We start from the raw sequence: 23,581 nt of genomic DNA, 5'->3' as shown, positions 1-23,581 counted from the left end.
CAATGTGAGTTTGTAAATGCATCGTAAAATCTCGACCAAAAAAAAGTACTTCGAAGGCTTACGTAATTTGGTCATATATATATATATATAATAGAGAGAGAGAGATAACAATACTATATAAGAAATAAGATGCGGTATTATCAACAATAAGATGTATCCACCAGAGTAACAGAAAATTGAAGTTGATGTAAGTAATTATGGCAAACGTGGAGTAAAACTAATACCGTAAAGTCGGGCCGCTATCAAAAATTAAGGTCCCGCCGGAGAGTACTATACTAGTACTTACCAAGCTGTATTCAAATTTCGCTTATTTACACGTGAACTTCATATTAATTGCCAATAATTTAGCGCAAACTAAAACGCAAACATATCAGCTGACCTAAAGTACTTCAGAAACGATGCAAGATGTAAAAAAAGGTTGAGATTGAATTATATAGTTAATTTCGTGTATATTGTAAAGAAACAACTCTAAAGCATAAAACAATAGCTTTTTATTTATAAAAAAATATTTCAATACGTGAAAGAAGTAAAAACTATAGACTGTCTTTTTTCCATGATTTTGGGTTCTGAATCGAATGCATCATGTATTAACTATTTCTTAATATATTTCAAGTATTGTTGCTGTGTATATTAGTGACCTTTTTCGTCAAAATTAATTCTGGAAATGATATTCATAATCAAATGCAAATAACAATAACTACGATAATACTCTAAACTTTTATTTTCACAATGAGGGTCGATTGGAAAAAAAACTTTACGACAAAAGAGATAATTTCAGCTTCCCAATGGTGAAATTTACATTTCTATGTAGCAACATTTCACCAGCGCCTGCATACGAAGTATATATATTTCCAAATTGATACTATATTCATGGGTTTGTATTTCTTATCATGATATCCTTGATAGAGGGTTGCTTCTCACAAGGAAGCTATTAACCCAAGAGTTCCAATTGGTAAAGTTGAATTCATACCTTTGTAGATTTAACGGACGTTATCACGAGTTGGTTGCGAGACTGTTATGGAAGATCTGTTTCACAGATGATATCGGACATGTTCCCTTTTCACTAATGTGACCTACCGAATTGGACTATTTTCCGTTTTGTATTAACATGAGCAACACGACGCAGTATCTGCTTACCCTTCCGGAGCACCTGAAATAACCCCAAGTTTTTGCTTAGTCTTTAGTTTTCTGTGTTGTGTCTTTTCTTTTTTTACCATGGTGTTGTCAATATAAAAAAGAAGATGTTGTATAATTGCCAATGAGACAACTCTCAAAAAGAGAACAAAATGACACAGAAAACATTTCACCGTACGGCCTTCAACAATGAGCAAAGCCCATACCGCATAGACAGCTATGAAGGCCCCAAAATGACAATGTAGAACAGTGCAAACGAGAAAACTAACGGCCTAATTTATGTACAAAAAATAAACGAAAAACAAATATGTAACACAAACAAATGACAACCACTGAATATTTCGATTTATGAGTTTGAATGCCCCTCTTGTATCTTTCGCCCCGTCTTTTGTACACACATATGAATAGTTAAAATGTATCTATTTATAGTTTAAATTTATCTATTTAGTCCTTATATATACATTTGTAAATACAATGTCATCACATACATTATGTATTCACTTTATCTATTGATTGTAGAAAGGACGTATAAACTTGACTGCAGATAACAAAACACCGCGGTATTGCAGATTTGAAAAACAAACTGAAACCTTCAAATCATATAAAAATTGTAATCATCTATCAAAATAAAATAAGTTCTTGGAAGATATTCTATGAAGTTACTGCATGCGCCTTCAAATATTGTCATGCGTCATTTTATGCGACACTGAAAAAGATCTCCAAACATCCTTATGTGTTACCATTCATGCCAATACTGCCTTTCATATGGTAACCGCCGGACGGGAAGAATGATGTCTCCACGTCAAAATCTGATGTTGGTAGGGTGTACTGAGCCTGAATGAGAAAAGTAAATTACACCCTCTTTTTTGTATTAACTCTGGTACATGTAATAGTTCACAAGATTACCTTTTATTCTTTCTCTATTTTGATATTTACATCCACGCCTTTCAAATACTTGCCTTTGCGCGTTCCTGGTGAAAGTGAGTCCAGGAAAATCATAACTACTTATGGTATACATGGTATAGGGTTATTGCATTAATTGTATTTATAGATTGAAAATAAACTCCCTGAGTAATACTGAGGCCCCTCATGGGGGGGGGGGGGGGGGAGTCCTAGTAATCACATAATCACCATTTTATTGCCAATATAATCACATAATCATTAAATATTTGCTTATCTTTAGTAATCAAATAATCATAAACTAAAAATACAGTCCCAGGTAATCAAATAATCATGAAATATTTGGCTTAATAATCAAATAATCATTAAAAAAACGGCCAAGTAATCACATAATCAAAAACCCCATGAGGGCCCTCAATACTAACAAGAACAAAAACAGACGAATGAAAGGATATTTAATGGTATGTATCAATCTATATTTTTTTGGCAGATTGCAGACTGTCTCAATCAAACAAGTTCAAGTTTGGGAATGCAAAGCAATATATAATTGTAACTCGAATGTCTGCATGTAATCAACCGAGTAACAATAGCTGTATATAATTTGTTTTAGAATGGAAACGGAATAAATTAACAAACAAAAAATGAGTTATAAGAACAAATCTTGTACTATTTGTAATTTAAAATAAAATATGTGTCCCGATTGATAAACCTATGCCCCAATGGTCGGTGCTTATAGGTAAAGTTGACTTTTTTCCCTGTCATGGATAAATTGGTCGATGACAACTAGTGTATCTAATTTTGGCAAACAAAATATCTTTTACAAATTTATAAACTTATTTCGTATTTACTCACCGGTTTGAATGGACATTGACACGGAATGCCAGCTTTTACGAGTGGGTCTGGACAATTGGCTTCATCTAGCAGTTCACAGAGGTCATCATAAGTACACGAGCCAAAGTTATCAATACATGGAATCTTTATATACTTCCCTCCAATTTCCTTTTCTATTAAAAGAGTAGTCTGTAATTACAAGTTAAGTGTTAAAATCATTACTAACATAAAGACAGGGTCAATATTAATCAAAGTACTGAAGTACTGAACATCGGATGACCTCAAGTTCACCAATTAATCTTTTCATGTGTTTACCCTAAGCGTAACTTTTATTTCAAGTTGTATATTTGCTAAACATCTGAAAGTAAATCTCTAGAGCAGGTTGTTTAAAAAATGGCTGCTCCCTGTTTTCAAGTTTTCAAGTTTTCACAGCTACATAAATTACCCACAGGTATTTGGGGCATGGACCCCCCCTTTTTTGGACCTCACTAAAAAAAAAATGTTTGGTGTTTTTTTTAAATTTATTTTCAATTTTCTACAATGTATAAACATATTATATCAAGTCTCAACAATCCATTGCTAGTCGATTGCAATAACTTTTGTACTATCCATACGAGCCCCAAGTGAAAAAAAGCATTTTTTTAGTGAGGTCCAAAAAAGGGGGGTCCATGCCCCAAATACCTGTGAAATTACCCATTTCGTGATATGCATATCCGAAATGGGGCATCGGACTTCTTTAGATATAAGTAAGAAATCTCTAATTAATCTGGGGAAAATAATGAAACCGAAAACTTAAACTCAGGCTGTGATCACTTAAAAAACCGCGCTGAGTGTCTAATACCAAAAGGAAGTGGTATGGCCAATATCTCCCGAAACTATATGTTAATCAGATTGGACAATACATAGCTACTTTTAAACCTTTTTGGTTGTTGAAGAATATCTTTCTAAAAAAAAATCAAAGTTGCCAAAAATATCTCAAGTTTACAGTTTTGACTGCCAATTACATGTTCATATGTTCAAAAATAAAGGATAATCTGAATTCAATCTAAAAGATAAAAAAGTAAAAGAACAGTAAGATTTGCAGTTCAGTTGTGAGGAATATAATTCAGGAGATTTAGTGCCTAAATCTTAATAAAGAAAAGTATACTTACCGGCAAAGGAGATTGTATAGTAGTGTTAAAATATGCCTTCATGGCAAGATGTATAGTACCAGGAAATTCAAGGGGGTCAGGGGTTAATGAAAGATCACTAACGCCAAAACCGTTTCCTCCACAATTCTTCCATGTAAAACTTTCGACCCTGTTCATCTGTATATATTAGTAAAAGAAAATAATCAGTATCATTTCTTTTAACGACGGGGGTTAAAATTGAGATTAATGAAGAAAAAAACTATCTAGATAATATCAATCTCAGATTCAGATTCTGCATGTTTAATTTAAGTCAATTTGTTAGATTTCAATATGTTGGAACAGAGACATGTATACTGTACGTATTTTAGGTCTCTGGTTGGAACTTGCACTTTTATTTTTCTTAAGATATAAAACAAAACTTACTTACAGTAAACTGAACAACTTTGTCATCCTGGTCATGTATATGTACTTTCACAACTCTTGCAGCAGCAAATGTACTACAAACAGTCAAAACTAAAACAAACAGTTGTGTTTTGTACATGTTTATTCTACTACTGACTTAAGATACTGATCATAGAACTGTTCACATACAGATGTAAAGGTTATTGTAGAGTTTATCAACTTTTATATGTATATCGGTGTATATCGGTGTCACATGAAGTTAAATGACTCTAATCTGTTGGAAAATACAAGCTGTGTTGAGTAATTGGTGTTTTGCATCATTACCGCTTCAAAGTAACATAACTTGGTCAGCACCCGTCACAAGGAACATTCATACCATATGTTTGGTTTCATTGCATTCGTTGGTTTTCTAAAAGAAGACATGTGTACTATGTATTTTTCATTTAAAGGTCCTATGTTAAACGAAGCTCCCGCTGGTGATCATCTTGGTGGATTGGCCCTCAGTCAAAGTAACTGGATCATTTACACCATTGCTCATTCATGCCGCATGTTTGATTTCATTCCATTCAGGGTTTTTTTTAAGAAGACATTTATGGTTTCATTCTATTCAGTGGTTATAAAGTTCAAAATGTTAAAAGTTAACGATGACGGACGACGGACACCAAGTGATGAGAAAAGCGCACTTAACCCTGTGGTCCAGGTGAGCTAAAAATATTTTATTTATGACCGGATTCCAAATCTACGAGCTCCGTATATTGGTCCTATTTTTAGAAAAATCACGTGACAAGTCTTGTGATCATCGAGCGGCCTGACCAAGCGAAGATTCTGTTGATACTGCTGTCAGAACCTTTCACGTACAAAAACACCAAACACAATGAAGAAGACACTGCTTTCATTCTCAGCTGTGCTTTTGGTGTCAATAGCGCACGCATTGCCAAATGTGTTTAACTTTGAAATGCCTAAGATTGACAGCCTTCTGAAAGATGTTAAATCATCTAAAAATCGCTTCACTGATAATGTCAGCCAACTTTTGATGCAGTATCATATGTCTCAGAGCAAGGGTTTTAAGCAGAATATGATTGATCAGTTGGTAAGATAGCTATTGGTCACTTTCGTTTTAAAAAGGATTAAACAATATATAGACAATATAGACAATCCTCAAAAGAAAGTTATTTATTATTATTTTATTTATTATAAAGGAAAAGGGGGGGGGGGGGGGGGGGGGGGGGGGGGGGTTGAGAAGTTCATACACATTTCACACCCCTTTTCATATATAAAGAACATTAAAAAATTTAAAATACTATATATTTATGACCTATAGCTGAGGTCATCATAGCTGTATAACTTTCATGTCAAAGAAAGCTAGAATATATGTGACAAATGTCTGATGTATTAATTATAAAAAAAGAAGATATAGTATGATTGCCAATGAGACAACTGTCCACAAGAGACCAAAATGACACAGAAACTAACAACTATAGGTCACAGTACGGCCTTCAACAATGAGCAAAGCCCATGCCACAGTCATCTATGAAAGGCTCTGAAATGATTAATCATGATAATAGAATAAGTAAATAACCATGTTAAAGATCAGATAGTTTAATCAAATATTTAACCATCAAAGGTTTATTTAGATACAATTAGGATATAATCAGCAACCTTGTATCATGGTATCATATATTTAATCTTAAATGTTTGTCCTTATCATATAGTATGGTGTGCAGGTCTGTACTGCTTTAAAGTTTAATTTAATTAATTACAATGTAACAATCACTAAAAAGTCACAAGATTCTAAAAAGTATGAATATAATTTTTTGGGGTACATTTTTTGTAGCCCAGGATTGTTACTTTTGTAAAGTAAATATTAAAGTGAACATGAGTTTTATGTATGGTCATGCAGATATGAAATACATGTAAGATGAGGTAATAATCATGACCTTAACTTTAATTAGGTTATGTTCAGAGTTTAGATTATAAAATAAACAATAAATAGACTAAGAGGTTAGGTAATACTACTACAAGTGTAGATGAATTTCAATGTAGATAGACATGATACTGTCAATGACTGTAAAGATCAAACAGTTTATCATGAAATTAGACATATACATTTGTACTTGTCATGGTTTAAATGTAAATATTAATAACATGCATTTTACAGTATGACAGTATGATAAATACATTTTGCTGTATCATCATGTTCTTATTGGTGTTTTGTTAGAAGAATTCTAGTTTATTGATTCGTTTAATAAACAGCTGTTAAAAATAGTAAAGCATTCTATAAAATTATAAATACATATATATATTTACATAATATTTAGTTAAAACAAAAAAAGGAAGGAAATTGCTGTCTTTTCTGCATGTTTTACAATTTCTTTTATAATCATTATAATAATCAATATACATGTACATGTACTGTTTAATCACGATAAACATAAATAAAACTGTCTGATAATTATAATTCAACTCTTCAATTTTAATTAAAAGATCAGGCAGAAAAATTTTTAATATTTGTTTTTTTTCTGAAATTATGCCCTCCCCTTCAGCTGTTTAGATTTATCTGTCTGTCGTTCCTGAACATGAAATAATTTTCAGGTTCAGTTATGTAGGGAATGGATTTTTGTTTTTTTGTTGTTGTTGAAAGACTTTCTTTAAATGTTTTAGCAATACAATATTAGTAATGTGCTATAAACAGTATTTGTTTAATATTAGCCTGTATGCAATGGTATGCATATATATATATTTCCAGTTCTGTATTAAACACTTATGAACTAAAAATATATGTGTACATGTATGTGCATCTTCTTATTTACTCTAATTTCTTATTGCTGAGTTATGAAAAAATGTGACTTGTTGCAATTATCATGATTATGGCTAGAATCTGCACATGCATTACATGCTGCAAGCCATGTAAATGTAAGGCTAAAGCCCATAGCTACTTGTCATAAATCAAATGATTTTGTAGATGAAGACCAGTGGAATGAGAAGTCAAGTTAATGGATTTCAGTGGAAAGATTGTGGGAGTGCAGCAGGAAAGATTTCCTCTCTAAACATATCCCCAGACCCTATTCAGTTTCCAGGAACCATCACTGTATCTGTAGGGTTTACACTCAACACAACGCTAGATAAACCATTAGCGGTGATTATATTTTATTTACCATTCTACAGTTTTATCACTGAATCATTCTGTATACATGGTATATACATGGTATATACATGTATACAATGTACACATGATACACGTACATCATACTCTCAGACACCGAGTTGATGCTCAGTTGTCAAGTAAAAATAATGTATGAAGTTGATATGAGCATGGTATACATGGTTTATATGAAAATAAATAATAGTGACATCTTTTCATAGGTAATTTATTTTCTTACATTTAATATACACTTCCATCTCATTTACACAAATGTATATTACCAAATCAATGACCTCATTATGAAAAAAAAAGAGTGAAAATTTATAAAAAAATGTTTTGGTCCTTTCTAGAGAGTAAATAAATTGAGAGAATCTGACCTCTTAGTCTTGCATGATAATTTAAACATTGTACCTCTTTTTCAGAAAATATAAATCAAGATCAATAGGCAAACACATTTATTTGTTTTACTTTTTACTTTAAGATTTAATATTAGTTTATTATCATTTCTTTACTCCCTTTTGTATCTACTCCAACCAGGAAGGTTATTTTTATAAATCTTTAACAAAACTATATTCAAGCCATGCAACATTGTGCAAACTGAGAATATTTGCATTTTTTAACATGTTTATTTAAAGCAATAAACAATTTTATATGTTTATGCTTATTTCTCTTGCTTCTCATTACAACCTGGAAAAGCTTATTGCTGCAAAGGGGAGTACAGTCAGTGAACAAAAGTGAGTTCTCACTCGAAAAATGTCTTATCATTGTCCACTGACTGTACTTTTATCAAATTTAAATTTCTTTAATCATGTTAATTACATCCTGAAAAAAACCAACACTGATACTTATATAATTTGACAATTCTACATCCAGTGTAGACTTAAATAAAAGTTCTTTCAATTGATAGATGATTCTGAATTTACAAAATTGTATCATGTTTCGGAAATAATTTTTGAATGCTGATTAAAAGTAATGGGATGGTAAACAGTAATGCATGTGTTAAAGAAGAGCAAGAAAGATGTACAAGTTGAAAGGTGAGCATGTGCCTTCTGTATATTTTCTTCCTTCTGCTTTTACATCTTTCTTATCTTGCTTTTGGACTACTGTAGATGTTCTTCACTTAAACAAATCATAAAATGTTTGCCTTGTTTGCAACTTTTCTTTGTACCTCCTTATTTGCCTAAGGATGTCTTTTAATTGGTTTTACCTGGTTAACCTCTATTTTCTCTAAACAAATACTATTTTGACTGGTCAATGATATTGGTATATTAGTCATTAGGACAACCAACAAGATTTATCATATCATATTTGATAGCAAAGTTATAAAAGTGGAAAAGACTTGAAAAAATTTGATTCATAGGTGCTCCAAAGGATGAGAAAAGCCAAAAAAATATGGTTTCATTTTTTATTACAGGGTTAATTACTCCAGTAAGATTTGATAACAATGAACTGTTTTCATTGTTTATCTATTTTTTCATCCCTCAATGAAGTTGCTGAGGAGAAGAAAGCATCCTGTTTCTTGAGGTGTCAATAATTTTTTAATTGGATATCCTAAAATGTATGACATTATCCAATCAAAATAAGTCATTTTCATTTGAATAAACAGAGTACAAAATTGATACCCTTTATCATGTTTACAAATCAGGGTTTCAAATAATAAGAAATGGAAATTGAAGAATATTTTTAGTACTCATTATCATATAATCATGTATATGGTATCGATCATGTTTATGATTGAGTATTTTTATCAGTTAATATTTTTTCTTTAAAGATGGATGTGCAGTGGTTTAAGAAGTCGGGATCAAGCTATATTAAGATACCCTGTATAGGTATGGTTGGTAGCTGTACCTATAACAATGTCTGCAGCATCCTGGCTGATGTTCAGTGTCCAGATCCTCTGATTCAACATGGTATTCCATGTCAGTGCCCATTCAAAAAGGTAAGCATGATGAGCGATCAATGCAACAAAAATATGCTCTTCTTAAAGATGTAATTTTTGCTGTTCTAATAAATAAATTGCAAAATTGCATGATATATATATTCTCAAAATTCATAAATATTTGCATTAAAATCAGATTTATCAGAGATAAAATCTAGATGATTGTTTTTTTTTATTAGGGTGAGGTTGAAATATTCCAGCCTTAAGATTTCATTTGAATACACTTAGACTTAAAAAGGTTAAATACATGTACTCTGGTAAATCTATTTTATATTTTCATACAAATTTTACCCTGTCAATTGGATATTCTGTTGAAAGATTAAACAGAATTGTATAGACAAATGAGTGGCAGATATATACAAATGTAAAAATACTAAATGATAAAACATGTAAAAGTAATAAAATAATAAAAATGTTTTCTTTATTTTTTAATCATTTAAATGTATCATGGCCATGCTGATAATAAAAATAGGTGTTTTCAAGTTGATAGGTTAATTTAGGCAAAATGGATTAGATAATGTTTAAATTTTATGATTGTAGCATCCGGTAAGAACAAATATTTTGTTATTTTCAGAACACCTACAATCTTCCTGCAACTGATTTTGAGGTAGATGCTGCCTTTCTCCCTGAAGGAGATTATCATATAAAGGCTATTGTACGTGCAGGAAAAACACAGGCAGCCTGTTTAGATTTGTATGCTTCCGTGGCTTATTAAACAAAGGTAAAGATGACAACATTGGCAAATTGTGTTTGATTCGTGGACATGTTTTCTTGTAACAGTACAAATATATTTCAAGCAAAAAAAAACAAACAGGAAAAATTTGTTTTTTCTTAAATTGACTTGGTCTATCAGAGGAGAACGGTTAAGTAATTTTGTGATTTTCAAAACAAAAAAGAAGAAAGGTGTAAAAAACTATTCTAAGGAATGAAAATGTTGAAGACTTTAGAAACTAAAAATTTAAAGGTCCAGGCATTGACAATTAAAAAACAAAATATTCTTATCAGCTTTCAGTATATGCAGTAAAAATCAGTTATATCATGTATATGTTTATGCTAAATAGAGAACATATTCTTCAATTCATATTTATCTCAGCAATAACTTGGTATTAACTATTTTTTTCAGGCATTTGAAGGACTGTACAGTACAGTTGGAGGGAATTTTTTAGAATCATCATCAAACTTTACTATCCTACATTCCAGTGATTCCACACTCAAACACAGATTTTAAAATTACCCTTACTGACTATCCAAAATCAACCCTGAGTTTTTATAATGTTGCTCAATCTTTATTTTTCTATGTAATATCTTGGACATTGTTGTTAGTCTTTTTTATTATTTTTGTCATGTTTTGTTTTGTCTGTTTCTCTTGAAATTATGAATTTTGATTGTCTGTTTGGTACAAATATCTTGGGTCTGTTTTAAATACTCACACACAATTTGTGATAAAGAAAAAAATAATTTCAGGTCAATTGAGGAGAATGTTCAAATGCATATTGTTTTTTGTCCTTGTTTATTTAAAAATCTCTTGCAATCTATTTTGATAAAATAACAAACATGATCTACAAAATGTATGTAGAAATTACAGTGCAGTTGGAGATTAGTGAGAAGAAAATAAATTTGGGGCTTACTTGGTGCAATAAATACTCTACAAGTAAAAAAACATTAATTTACAAGTGTTTGTTGTTGATTCAATTCAACTGTGATATCATTCAAATAGCATTTCAAAGAAATTGTTAAAATTAAAGTAAGAATAGGTAAAATTTACATAAAATACAAGCTTCATTCTTATACTATGTAAAAAAAATCTTTTTTTGTACTCTACATTCCATTTGTGCATTGGTGAATCAGGGTAAGAATTTGTTCACCAATTTGCATCTTCAGTTTACTGTCATATACTGCTTCTTTTTTCATGTATTTAGCATTTAATTATATATATTGGGATCAGTTATTAAGAATGACTGATTTAAAAGTTATTGAACTTTGGTATTATACATTATAAAGATCTCAATTCTATTTTTCTATGTTATTTATTTTGTGATTTTAAATTAAGTCCAGTGTAGTGAGTGAACTTGTATATTTCTTTTGATACATTACTTCTTATTGAGATGCCTTTATAAAGTTCAAATTTTAGATCAAACTCATCTATATATAAAATGGTTTACTTTTTTTTAAATTGTTATTTGGATGGAGAGTTGTCTCATTGGCACTCACACCACATCTTCCTATATCTAAATAAAGTAAATTTTATGTTGTTCTAACATTTAAACTGGTTTATCTTTTCTATCCCATGAAATATAGTCTTTATTTGTCATTGCTACAACACCATTAATGATTATCAAATATAGTCATGAATCTGTGTTTTGATTGGGTTGCAATATAGAGGGAAGCTGAGACTGTTGCAACAAAATTCATTAGGTCAGATATTGACTTTTTAAATTGGTTTATTGTAGCAATACATTTTGGTGCTTTTTTTTATTATATAGATCTGTATCTTAGCTATTTATTGTACATTTTTTTCAAGTTATTATGATTTTTTTTTTTACACAAGAATAATGCAAAGTATATTAAAAGTATTATTTTTAATCCCAAGCTTTCCCTTCTTCATATTTTATTTATAAAATATTGTCATGTAAGAAAAACATTATGTCGTCTTTAGTACAGAAATTGTATCAGGTATTACTAGATTGGCTCATTTAAAAAAAAAGGACACAACGTGAATTTTTACCAGAAAGAATCAGGGAGTTATTTCAATTTTTTATGTAAATAGATTATAATTTTTGATACCACATCTTCCTATATCTATATACAATGAATGTCTTTAAAAGCTTTGATTATGTAAACTTCATCATCATTCTACATGTAATAAAATTTATATAAAATATATTTGTGTTATTTTTTGCAGAAGAATGTTCATCATTATAATATTTATCTCACTACTTTGTAAGCAGTTGTATGCTATTCAGTTTTTGAATTAGGAAAAAAATGTGTTTTGTTGATACTGGATTTGTCTTTTCTTTTCTAATGTAAATATTTGGTTTAAGGTTGTTTTCCTTGAAGTTGTGGAAATATCATTTTAAAACTCAATGCACTTGTTCATTATATTATATGAACTTAAGAAAAAAATATACATTGTATGACAAATTAGATGTTTAACCAAAATTTCATTTTTCACTGATACTGGGAGCAAGACATGTGTTTTATGGACACATGTTCATGTTTTTCATTAAGATGATGATATTTTTAAAATTATCTCGTATTATGTGGATTTTTATTGTTCTTTGTATACTAATTTTCTTGGATTTCCTGGGTTTCCTGGGTTTAATCAAACTACAAATTTTATGTGTTAAATATATTGTATTTTGAAATAGGTTTACATTCAGTATTTATGAAACCCACTAAATCAAGTATCCCAAAAAGATAAGATATTTCCTCAATCCATAAAAGTGACATTCAAAACAGAAAAATAAGGTATACCTTAATTTCATTTACTAACAATGAATTAAGTACAACAGTATATACATATAGAGTTGGTGCTGATGAAATATGTATGACTTACTCTTGAAAGACCTAAAACTGATCACTACCTATAGCCTGCAAACTTTGAGGTTTTGAGTTTCAACCAAACTCTTGGTTAAGTGTATAAGACTGATCCTAATTAATAAGGAATGCAAGGTTTTCCTGTCAAAGGTCAATGGTTCTCTCTGGCTTCCTTCACTTAAAATAAAGCCAAGAGTATTAAAAGTGGTGGCAAACACAAACAATCAGTCCTTAATGAGCAAGATGTGATTAGTCATCATTAAGCTATTGGTCTGGAAAGACATATCAAGAACCAGTCACCGGCAATTATGATGTCTTGGTTTTGTCACAATTATCCCACAGATATTCACTTGTAAGTTGTAAGTGGCTGTTGTTAAATTTTAGAATCATGTTCAGTCTTCATATGATTTTCTGACTCGTATTTATTTTTTGAATGCTGATTAGTGATTGATATTCTATGCATTAGGAAGTCAGTTGTGGTACATTTTTTTTTGTACTGAGAAAGATGAAAATTAAAACCCTATTTCAGTTTTTTTTTAAAGTGAATACTACGAATTTCATGAATATGTGTGAACTCTAAAAGGAGTAGGTTTCTATAGGTCCCAATATGGCCCCTATTTCTAGCAAATCTTTTGACTAAGGATTTATAGACCAATATATCAATGAATCATAGATAAAATAATGTCAAGATGGGACATAGGTCTTTTTGGTTAAATCTACAATCTTTTCATGAAACGATTCTCCATGCAACTCGATGTAAAACTCTAAGTTTATATCCATTGATATTTAGGATGAATCATGGAGCACACACATCATCATAAATCTTTCTACATTATATTTGTTATACAATGTAACACATTACATATCTGATTTGATGTTTTAATTTGTCGAATCTTCAGTGTGTTCTGCAAATCTAAGAACTAAGTGGTATACTCTAGCTAATTGTAAATTTTCACCAAAATCTATTTTTGGCCTTTTGGGGATTTAAACGATAAAGCTAGTGAGAACAGCTCTAAAAAATTCCGCATGTTTTCTCATTAACTTGTAAAATTAAACTTAATATTTGGTGCCAGGTAGGGCACTTTTCCAACTTTTGAAAGTACTAAACAAAAGACAAAAAATTGTAAAAATCAAGAAATTAAGTATCCACCATCCTAAAATTAAGATCAACAAAAAATTAGTGAATCCACATTATTTAAGAATCATTTTGAAAGAATTTAGTGACTATCAAGGTATATTTCACTTGATTTATAATAGCATTACATTGAAATTTTTTTTTTTTTGATAAAGCTTTGTAAAAACACACAGCTATACATACTTAGCTTGCTTAGTTTACAATATTTAGATAGCGTTACCTGTAAATTCTAAAATTCTCTTTGAAGATGAGTGTTATATGGGAAAAAAAAAATAACCAAGGCCAGTTTGTAGAAATACCCTGTATCGAGGACCTGTTTACATGTAACTATACAGATGTTTGTGAACTAATGGACCAGATCGTACAATGTCCAGACCCACTGGTAGCAGCAGGAATTCCATGTCAGTGCCCGATTACTAAGGTAGGTCTGATATGTCCTTACAGCTGGCAGGGGTTTGCCCCAAGACCATAATAACTATCCCCTTTGATTTTCATTGCCTTACAGTCTACAAATAGTTATTAAAGGTACCAGGCTTAAGAAATAATTGATGCAAGCTATACTTTATTGTAGTTTTAACATGGGTAGGCATTATATTTGTGATTATTTTTGCCCGAGCGATAGTGAGGGCTAAAATAACACGAATGTAATGCCTACCCATGTTAAAATTAAAATAAAGTATAGCTTGCATCAATTATTTCGATTCTGATTAGGACAAGTAAGGTAATGTCTATGTCCGATGTGGATTAAGTGTAGAGCATTTGTGTAGGCTCTTCCATGAACCTCCCTTTTTTGTTTGTAAACAAGCAAACGACTGGCAAATGAATGTGATTTTTCAGAGGGAGGAGTGGATTAGTGGCACGTTTCTTTGTGTGTTAATATGAGTTTTAGTGGGTGCGGGTGTATATTTGTATATAGCGCATTAATAGAGTGCGCTGATCTAGAACGGTGATTCGTACCTGTAGAAAGAACAAAAGAAAGAACAGCCAGCATGAACGGTTATTGTATCTACGGCCTAGCCACAATCATATGTGCATTTTGTGTTTCACATGAAGTCAAAAATGAGTATCACCTCAGGGAAAAACTCTTTTGATATTTTAGTTCAAAAATGGTTTAAATTATGAAAAATTGCCATCGTTAGGCTAACACTGGAAGCATTTATATAATTACATTCAGTTTTTGAAAGATTTTTGGTCAATGACAAAGACAACAACATATGTTTAGAACTATTGAATATCAAACATTTTAATTGAAAAAAAAATAACAAGAACATGTTTGACTCACAGTTATTTCAAACAACAGTAGCTTTCTTTGATCATTAATCTTATCTGATAAAACTGTATCTAAAATTATCTATAAATAACAAAACTTCCAAAAGAACCCTGTCTTTTGGTGTATAGAACATTAAAATAACTTGATGCATATTCTTACAATAAACAATCAAACTTAGCAATACCGTACAATTTATGACCTTTGGGGTATCACAATAGCAATGGCCAAAACAGTTTACCAAATTGCAGTTAGATTTCTTCTCCAACTAACAGATCAACTGGTAAAATGTTTTAGCAGATTGCTCAAGTGAAATGTTGTTAGTATGAAGTGAGTGCTGTGAAATCAAAAGTAATACTTACCATCCAGATCCAGTTAGTTGATATCTTTGTCATTTGTTTCAAACACAAAAATGACTTACTATAGTATGAGTCACTGAATAAGAAGGTCTAATTTTGACATGGAAACTTCTATCATAAATAGTTTTTATAAATAAATAGTTCAAACCATTGTTTTGTAGATGTATATTTTATAGCTTTGTCTTCTAAGACAAAGTTATTGTGTAATTATGATTCGTATAATATTTTCTATACAAATTACTGATCTGCTGGCATTAAAGGGAAATAATTTTTATTGAGTTATTGTACACTAAAAAATTAATCAATGATACCTGGCTTCTGATTTTGCCTACAATTTTTTTCAAAATTTTAATCATCTTAAAAATAAATTTCATTGTTTCTTTTCAAAACAGAGGATAAAAGTTTAATAATCATAAAAGTAATGTTACAAACAAATTAAATAAGGAAAGTTGATATTTGTCAGACAAAAATTGTGACAACATTTTGCTGATTTTCAGTAATGTAAATTATTTCCCTTTAATGGTAGCAGATAAGTAATTGCTTTAGAAAAAAAAATCCAAATTACAATTATGCACTAACTTGTTGTTGGAAAACGGAGCTATTAATTATAGACTTACAAAACAATGTTTTCAACTATTTATTTATAAAATCTATTTATGATAGAAGTTTCCATGTCAAAATTAGACCTTCTTATTCATTGACTCATATTATAGTAAGTCATTTTTGTGTTTGAAACAAATGACAAAGATATCAACTAACTGGATCTGGATGGTAAGTATTACTTTTGATTTTACAGCACTCACTTCATACTAACAACATTTCACTTGAGCAATCTGCTAAAATATTTTACCAGTTGATCAGTTAGTTGGAGAAGAAATCTAACTGCAATTTGGTAAACTGTTTGAGCCATTGCTATTGTGATACCCCAAAGGTCACTGGATAAGCACAGTAATAGATGGTAGAAAAAAATGTTAGTAGTGTTTTCATATCTACAAAAGAACAGGAACTTAGCAATGCAACATTAATGTAATTATGCTTTCAGTTTACTAGGGAATGCATGTCTACGGACAAGACATTTTTTCACTTTATTTGTATATCCAACTTTGATGGCATATATCTCCAGCTAGGGTACTGCAATTTTGATAAATGAGGTAGTTTTTGATAATGTATATACTAGAAGAGAAAACAAAACACATAATAGCATAAATTTGATTTATTTTTCTCTTTTATCACTACACTGAGCAAGCTAAAAACAAAAGTACAAAATTTCATAACAAGCGCATAGTATTCAACTTTTTATCATAACTTTGTAACCACTGAAGATTTTTTGTTGCAACAAACAGTAAAAGAAAGATGAATAAATTGTCTATAGCAATGAACCAATAATGACGTTCAAATTAAGTTCACTTATTAACCATCAATTGATAAAAACAGCAAAATTTTAAATGAAACAACATAGCGTGAAATTTTGCCCATTTTCATCGTGTATTTTAGTGTTTTTTTTTCAAAACGGTAACACCTATACATGATATTTGATATTCATTGTGAAGCCCTACATTCTCTTCTTCAGTTCAAAGATGTATTACTTATGTAAAGTTTATCTTCTTGTCTTTACAAGCCTATAACATAGACCCAATATGAAATGCACATCTGATCTTGGCTAGGCCGTCTAGGTCAAATATGTCAATTTCCAACTGCAGCACATAACAGTCATAATAAATGAATTAGTAACAACATGTGCATCATTTAAGAGTTTGGAAATGTTTTAAATTAATGAAATATATTAAATGCATGCTAATTTGATAAAATTCATTATTCTGCAGTAGTCAATATACACATGTGCAAACAAATTTTATTGGATTTAAAGCATGGGTTTATTCACAAAGGGAAAGAAGCACGTCATATTAGAATTATAATTTAATATGCCAGATTCATGTTTCATCTACATAAGACTCATCAGATCAAAATATTTAGAAACCCAATCAAGTACAAAGTTGAAGAGCATTGAGCACTCAAAATTCCAAAAAGATGTGCCAAATACAGCTAAGATTACAGGTAATCTATGCCTGGGCTAAGAAAATCCTTAGTTTTTCACAAAATTATACTTTTGCAAACTGTAAATTAAAAAAATGACCATATAATTGGTATTCATGTCATACCCTCAGGGACGAAACGTCCAAAAGCAGTGGCATCAACCCAGTGGTGTAAATAGTTATCAAAGGTACCAGGATTATAATGTAATACGCCAGACGCATGTTACTTCTTCATAAGACTCAACAATAATGCTCATATCAAAATAGTTAGAAAGCCAAACAAGTACGAAGTTAAAGAGCATTGGGGACCCTAAATTCCAAAATGGCAAATATAGTCAATAGTGTGGACAGAGTATTCATTACTTGTCCATATTGTCCATATTTTGATTTAGAACCCCATACATTTTTTAACCGGATTTTTGTGACAAAAATGTCGGTTATTGATTTGGGGATGTACGGCGGGCGGGCGGCAATCAAATGTTGTCCGTGCATTAACTCATGAACCGTTCAACCAAAGCTTTTAAAATTTTAATATGTTGTTACTGACAACTAAATGAAGGTCAAGTTCAATAATGGCGATTTTGACTTTTACCGTTCAGGAGTTATGGTTCTTGAAAGATTGAAAAATGTTTTTTCCAGTCGTGTCCATGCATTTACTCATGAACTGTTCTACCAAAGCTTCCCAAATTTTAATATGTTGCTACTGATGACAAAATACAGGTCAAGTTCAATAATGACGATTTTGACTTTTACCGTTCAGGAGTTATGGTTCTTGAAAGATCGTAAAATGGCGTTTCCATTCACTTTATTGCATTTACTCATGAACCATTCAATCTAAGCTTTTCAAATTTTAATATGTTGATACTGATGACAAAATGGAGGTCAAATTTGATATTGATGATTTTGACTTTCACCATTCATCAGTAATGGTTCTTGTGATATTGCCAGGACACAAATAAATGTTAATAAATCCGGTTTGCTGCCGTTGTGACAGCCTCTTGTCTATATATATTGCCAAAAGTTTTATGTTTTGTGTTTTAAAGATGCATGGAAAGAAATGATTAAAAATGACAAGTGATAGCTAATAAAGATAAATCATTTGAAGCTTCCTTAGCATAAAACTGATAAATGATTTTATGATGATGAAAAAGATTTATGGTTCTGACACTAGTGGTAATGAAAACTTTATACAATAATCCTGAGTTAAAAGAGATGTAATATATTCAACAATGAGATGACAGTCCAAAAACAAAACAAAAAAACAATATCTAAAGGTCACAATAGACAAGTATCTCTACCAAAATGTAGAACTATAAATTACCCAGACTTTAAATCAGTTGTAATTGAAAACAGAAAACTAACAAAGCATGGACTACCACACATATACTTCTATAATACTGATTATTATAACATTTTCAGGGTCAATATTTGATGAATAATGCTAATTTTGAGATAGATGCTGCTGTCTTTTCACAAGGAGATTATAGGATCAAAGTAATGGCTATGGCTAAAGGAAAACAAGTGTTTTGTATTGATATGACAGCATCAGTATCATCAGGGTAAGATAAATCATTACATTGGTTGAAATATTAAATATAATTTCCACTGCTTTGATGTCAAACAACACTGTATTTATGAATTAATGTGTTGTTTGTACTTGCTTTGTATATTTATCTTCTAATTCTTTATTTGAATATTTTTATGTCTCATTTTTGGGCATAATGTTTTTTGGTCAGTGTGTCCATTCCTTTGTCCCTTCTTCCGTCCAGAAGTCAAAGATGTATTACTTCTAAAACTCTAAGGTAGAGGACAAATTTTATATAATATATGATTTTAAATTAGATGTGATGATTCCCTGCAAACATTTTACATTCTTACCATATATTTTCAGGTAATGAAGATCAAGTGACTGAACTGAAGAAAGAATTTGAAAAGGATAAGATTTGAATGGATCAACAAGAACATTTTAGATTAAATTTATACTGGGTAAAGGGGGAATTAAATTTAATTTCAAAGACCCTCGGGAAAATGAGAAAACATTTTTTTTACTGTAAATTTGTTAGTGATATCAATGTTGAATTTCGTGAATTAAAAGTCAATTTTTATTCATCAGATATATTCCATCTGACCTACTGCATTTTAATTTTTAAATAAGCTATTAAAAAAGTGATAGCTGCTGAAATCAAATTTGCTCATACAAGTGATGAATTTTTTTTTCTTAAAATTGAATACTTCAGAGATGTATTTTAGAGGAGTTGTATTTCAATTTGATAATATTGAATATTGTAAAAAATAATTATTGTACAATGTAATGTAAAAAGCTTTTTCAAAGCAAGATTTTTCAGCTTCCATCATGTTGTTGAATTTATAATAGCATATAGGAAGTAAATTTTAAATCAAACAACCAAGAAAATGTGTATGAATTACATAGCTATAATAAAAAAAAATAGTTTTAAAGTGAGTGAGAAAATTGAATACTCATACATTCCATAGTAACTAGGCTTTTGTCCCTTCTAAGAAATCCTTCACTGGTGCAGATGGTTTTATAGAAGTGCTGAGTTCCTGATTTTCATCTTTAATTTTCTAGCTTATATGCAGCATTTGTATGGTAAAAGATTTGTTTGTTAAGAAAATCAAAGGGTTTCATAACTGTGGAAAATAATAATGTTCTGCTGCTGAACAAATTCTGTCAATGTGTTTTTGTGTTATTTATTATTGCAGTGTGGTGGGCATAGAAACACTGGACATCCATGTGGTTTTGCATACTGCCCTACAAAATATTCTTGCCAGATTTTTTTGAAATTTTTGTTATCAATGTCTTGGACAAATGAAAAAATAAGTGTTGATCAATTATATTACACATGAATATAGAGTTATTTCCCTTGGAATGTCTTTGCATTTATCCATCTGGCCTTGTAAGAGCTCTCGTGTACAATTCTTGCCAGTGTTTTTTTTTATTGATATCAATGATAAACATTTCTTGTAGGATATTTTTGAAACAAATTTTAGGAACCCAACAAAAATATATTCCAGTTTTGTTCTTTGCCAGGTACAACATGTACATTGGTGCTGGACATTGTTCTTTTATAAATTTTGGTACTATGATTTAGAGTAAATTATGGATTGATAACCATAATTACAAAACATGCACATTGTTGATTCTTTACATTCTTTATTATTTTAGTGGTATGCAACAAATTGAATATACTGCTTCTGCGCAAGTGAAAATTGTGATTAATTAAACATGTTTAAAGGCGCTTTTTTGTTGCAAAAATATGACCAAAAACTTTTTTTTTTTTTTTCAAATTTAATATGGGTTTGATTTGATACTTTTATACTTATATATAAGCACATAGAAGGTAGGGATTTATACACTAAACAGCAACATAGTTTATTTTATATTATTGCCATATTGGTTTCTATGTTTTTTTGGAATACTATTTGTTGTTCCTTGAAGTTTTTGTATGTTATATGATTGCATACCTTGTTAACCCTGTCAGTTTTAGTATCTAAGGAACTATGGTAAAATGTTTTTAAGATTTATTTATCAGAATAATACTCAAAATGATTGAATATGGTTGTAAACAATGGAATTTTGATATGAATTTGCTTTTTACTTTGGGAGTATATACAGTGTAAGGTTTTATTTATTTTGAAAGAAATATAGATTATTTTAATTCTTTTAACTATTGACAACCAGAATCTTAGAATGTTATACTGTAAACCAAACAACTTTCGGGAGTAGAAAAGTAAAGCGAAAAAAATTATTAATTGTTGCAAATATTTAAAAAACAAATTTTTCTTTATTTAACTACATGAAACAATTTAAAAATTGCAAAATTAAATCACAGCAAAAAGGATTAGTAATGGCTAAACGCGAAATAAAGTATCTGTGAAAATAAGTTGGTTTACAATATACAGGCATTGTTGGACTTTTTATACTCATACCAGAATCTCAAAAATATTGTATTCTTGCACTTTATTTTTTATTTTATGTTTATTTGTCATTTATATTCAGAATTAGGGCATTGTTATAAAGTTGTAAAAAATTACGGTGAAATTAGGGATATGTTCACATGAGAAAAATTATGTACCATTTAAATTTTTGATTTTTGATTTATCAAAGTGAAATTTTTAATTTTAAATCAGCTTTCTTGAATGTCTTAAAAGTAAATCATTTTCAATAGATATGGAATCTTTTTCAGAACCTTGTTTGTACTTGGGTATTCTCTTTTACATCTTTTTCACATTAATTTGAAGTTTTTACTAAAAATGTAAAAGTTTGGCAAATAATGAAAAATTTACAGCAAAAAAATGTTTAAAGATTGAATTTTACAAAAAGAATGTACACTGTTTTATTTAATTTTCAGTAAATATGAAAAAGCTCTTTCAAAAGGTACTAAATGAAGAGAATTATATTTAATTCTTGGATATGTTCATATGTGATGAAAATTATTCAAAATTACTGTGATTGTTTACACTGTCAACGTATATTTGTTCCGCCTAGCAAAAACTGGTAACTTTGTTATAAACAATGCCATAATACCTGTTCCAAATGGAACACATATTCCATAACCTTTATTCCGTTAGGAACAATTACTGTAATATTTGTTCCAGTATCAATAAAATTCCATGATATTTCTTCCATTTGGAACCTATATTAAGATGGAACTTATATTCTGTGACAACACTTTGTAACATTGTGCAATAGATATTTTTCGGTGCTTTTTGTATTTATATTATACTTTATATGGAGTTTTGTTGTTGAATATTATGGTATTTGCTTAATGTTCAAAATTTAAAAAAAAATCACATTTGAGAATTTGAAATTAATAAATTTCAGGATACTGTAGATTACATGACGTTGTCCATACATGGTTTTTACCAAAATTTAAATTTTATTAAGAAATTATGAAAAAAAGATGACAGATTAATATTTTATATTCAAGTTTGAAAAATTGTTATTAAAAAATAAACTTTATTACAAATTTTAGAAATTATCACCATATTATTCCACTCAATCATTTCTCAAACTAAAACTTTTGTATTTGTATTTTTCAATAAATTTTACTGTTTTCTTAAATTGGATTGTTTTTAGTACTGGCATGAAAATATTAATATATTTTTCTGATATTTGCTGATCTGCAAATTAGCCAACATGGTTGAAATCTTCTGAAGACTCCCTTTTGGAGTTGTTGCCCTTTAATGACAATATTTACCATTTTTTTGTGTTTTTGTCTTATACCTGGAAAACTATAATAGATAGATAGAAACTTAAATTAACCTAAAGAAGCAGATAAAGACGTCCCTTTTGATCTCTTTGTTACTATATTTGATCATTATCCCAAATTTGAGCACAGTTAAAAAAATACAATATACATGATATAAGGCCACTCCACAAAAAAAAATATTTTCACCTTCAAAGAAAGAAGCTAACAGAACTAGATGTGTCAAAGCGACACGAATGGCCCCATCTCAAAAAGTTGAAAGATCTGCAATTTCAATAACACATTTGGACTCAAACATGATGGTAGTCTCACATATTAAGAATCAGATCAAAATCTGGAGGCGTATAGAATAAGAGTTTGTATAACTGTGATTTTCAACAATTTTCAAAGTTGTAAATCCATAATTTTGGCCACAATTAGCGGAGCGGAGCGGAACGAAACTTATACTTGATCTGTAACTAATCATGGTTTGCTCACATAATAAAAATCAGCCCAATATCTGAAAACATTTAGAAAAAAAGTCTGTATAACTGTGATTTTCAAA

At 30.1% G+C, this 23,581-nt stretch overlaps 2 protein-coding genes across 3 annotated transcripts; one reads left to right on the top strand and one right to left on the bottom strand.

Annotated features, from left to right (window-relative positions):
* Positions 1 to 1,692: 1,692 nt before the first annotated feature.
* LOC139485454 (ganglioside GM2 activator-like) lies at positions 1,693 to 4,585 on the bottom strand. Its single transcript, XM_071269945.1, has 4 exons — positions 4,423 to 4,585; positions 4,017 to 4,172; positions 2,887 to 3,054; positions 1,693 to 1,968 (listed from the first exon to the last, which is right to left on the bottom strand). Exons 1-4 carry the CDS (start codon positions 4,534 to 4,536, stop codon positions 1,864 to 1,866), a joined length of 543 nt encoding a protein of 180 aa, XP_071126046.1. The 5' UTR covers positions 4,537 to 4,585; the 3' UTR covers positions 1,693 to 1,863.
* A 572-nt stretch (positions 4,586 to 5,157) lies between these two features.
* LOC139485453 (ganglioside GM2 activator-like) lies at positions 5,158 to 22,892 on the top strand. Of its 2 annotated transcripts, XR_011655326.1 has the most exons (6): positions 5,158 to 5,487; positions 7,360 to 7,533; positions 9,311 to 9,478; positions 10,053 to 10,199; positions 10,602 to 11,634; positions 11,717 to 12,359. XR_011655326.1 is itself a non-coding variant. In XM_071269944.1 (5 exons), the coding sequence occupies exons 1-5, from the start codon at positions 5,272 to 5,274 to the stop codon at positions 19,702 to 19,704; spliced, it is 708 nt and encodes a 235-aa protein (XP_071126045.1). In that variant the 5' UTR covers positions 5,161 to 5,271; the 3' UTR covers positions 19,705 to 22,892. The 2 variants fall into 2 exon arrangements, 1 of the variants encoding a protein (XP_071126045.1); XM_071269944.1 differs by lacking the exons at positions 9,311 to 9,478; positions 10,053 to 10,199; positions 10,602 to 11,634; positions 11,717 to 12,359 and adding exons at positions 14,398 to 14,571; positions 19,229 to 19,368; positions 19,701 to 22,892 and having other exon boundaries at positions 5,161 to 5,487.
* The last annotated feature ends 689 nt before the right edge of the window (positions 22,893 to 23,581 follow it).

This window comes from Mytilus edulis, chromosome 8 (genome assembly GCF_963676685.1).
Source record: "Mytilus edulis chromosome 8, xbMytEdul2.2, whole genome shotgun sequence".
In the NCBI taxonomy this organism is placed as follows: domain Eukaryota; kingdom Metazoa; phylum Mollusca; class Bivalvia; order Mytilida; family Mytilidae; genus Mytilus; species Mytilus edulis.
Note: the sequence above shows the minus strand (reverse complement) of the source record. Positions and strands in the feature narration are given on the sequence as shown.

Coding starts and splice junctions, on each gene's coding strand:
- LOC139485454 (XM_071269945.1), bottom strand. CDS start 4,536: ATGTACAAAACACAACTGTTTGTTTTAGTTTTGACTGTTTGTAGTACA. Junction 4,173..4,422: donor ACAAAGTTGTTCAGTTTACT/GTAAGTAAGTTT, acceptor TAATATATACAG/ATGAACAGGGTCGAAAGTTT. Junction 3,055..4,016: donor CTATACAATCTCCTTTGCCG/GTAAGTATACTT, acceptor TTGTAATTACAG/ACTACTCTTTTAATAGAAAA.
- LOC139485453 (XM_071269944.1), top strand. CDS start 5,272: ATGAAGAAGACACTGCTTTCATTCTCAGCTGTGCTTTTGGTGTCAATA. Junction 7,534..14,397: donor CGCTAGATAAACCATTAGCG/GTGATTATATTT, acceptor TTCTCTTTGAAG/ATGAGTGTTATATGGGAAAA. Junction 14,572..19,228: donor GTCAGTGCCCGATTACTAAG/GTAGGTCTGATA, acceptor TAACATTTTCAG/GGTCAATATTTGATGAATAA.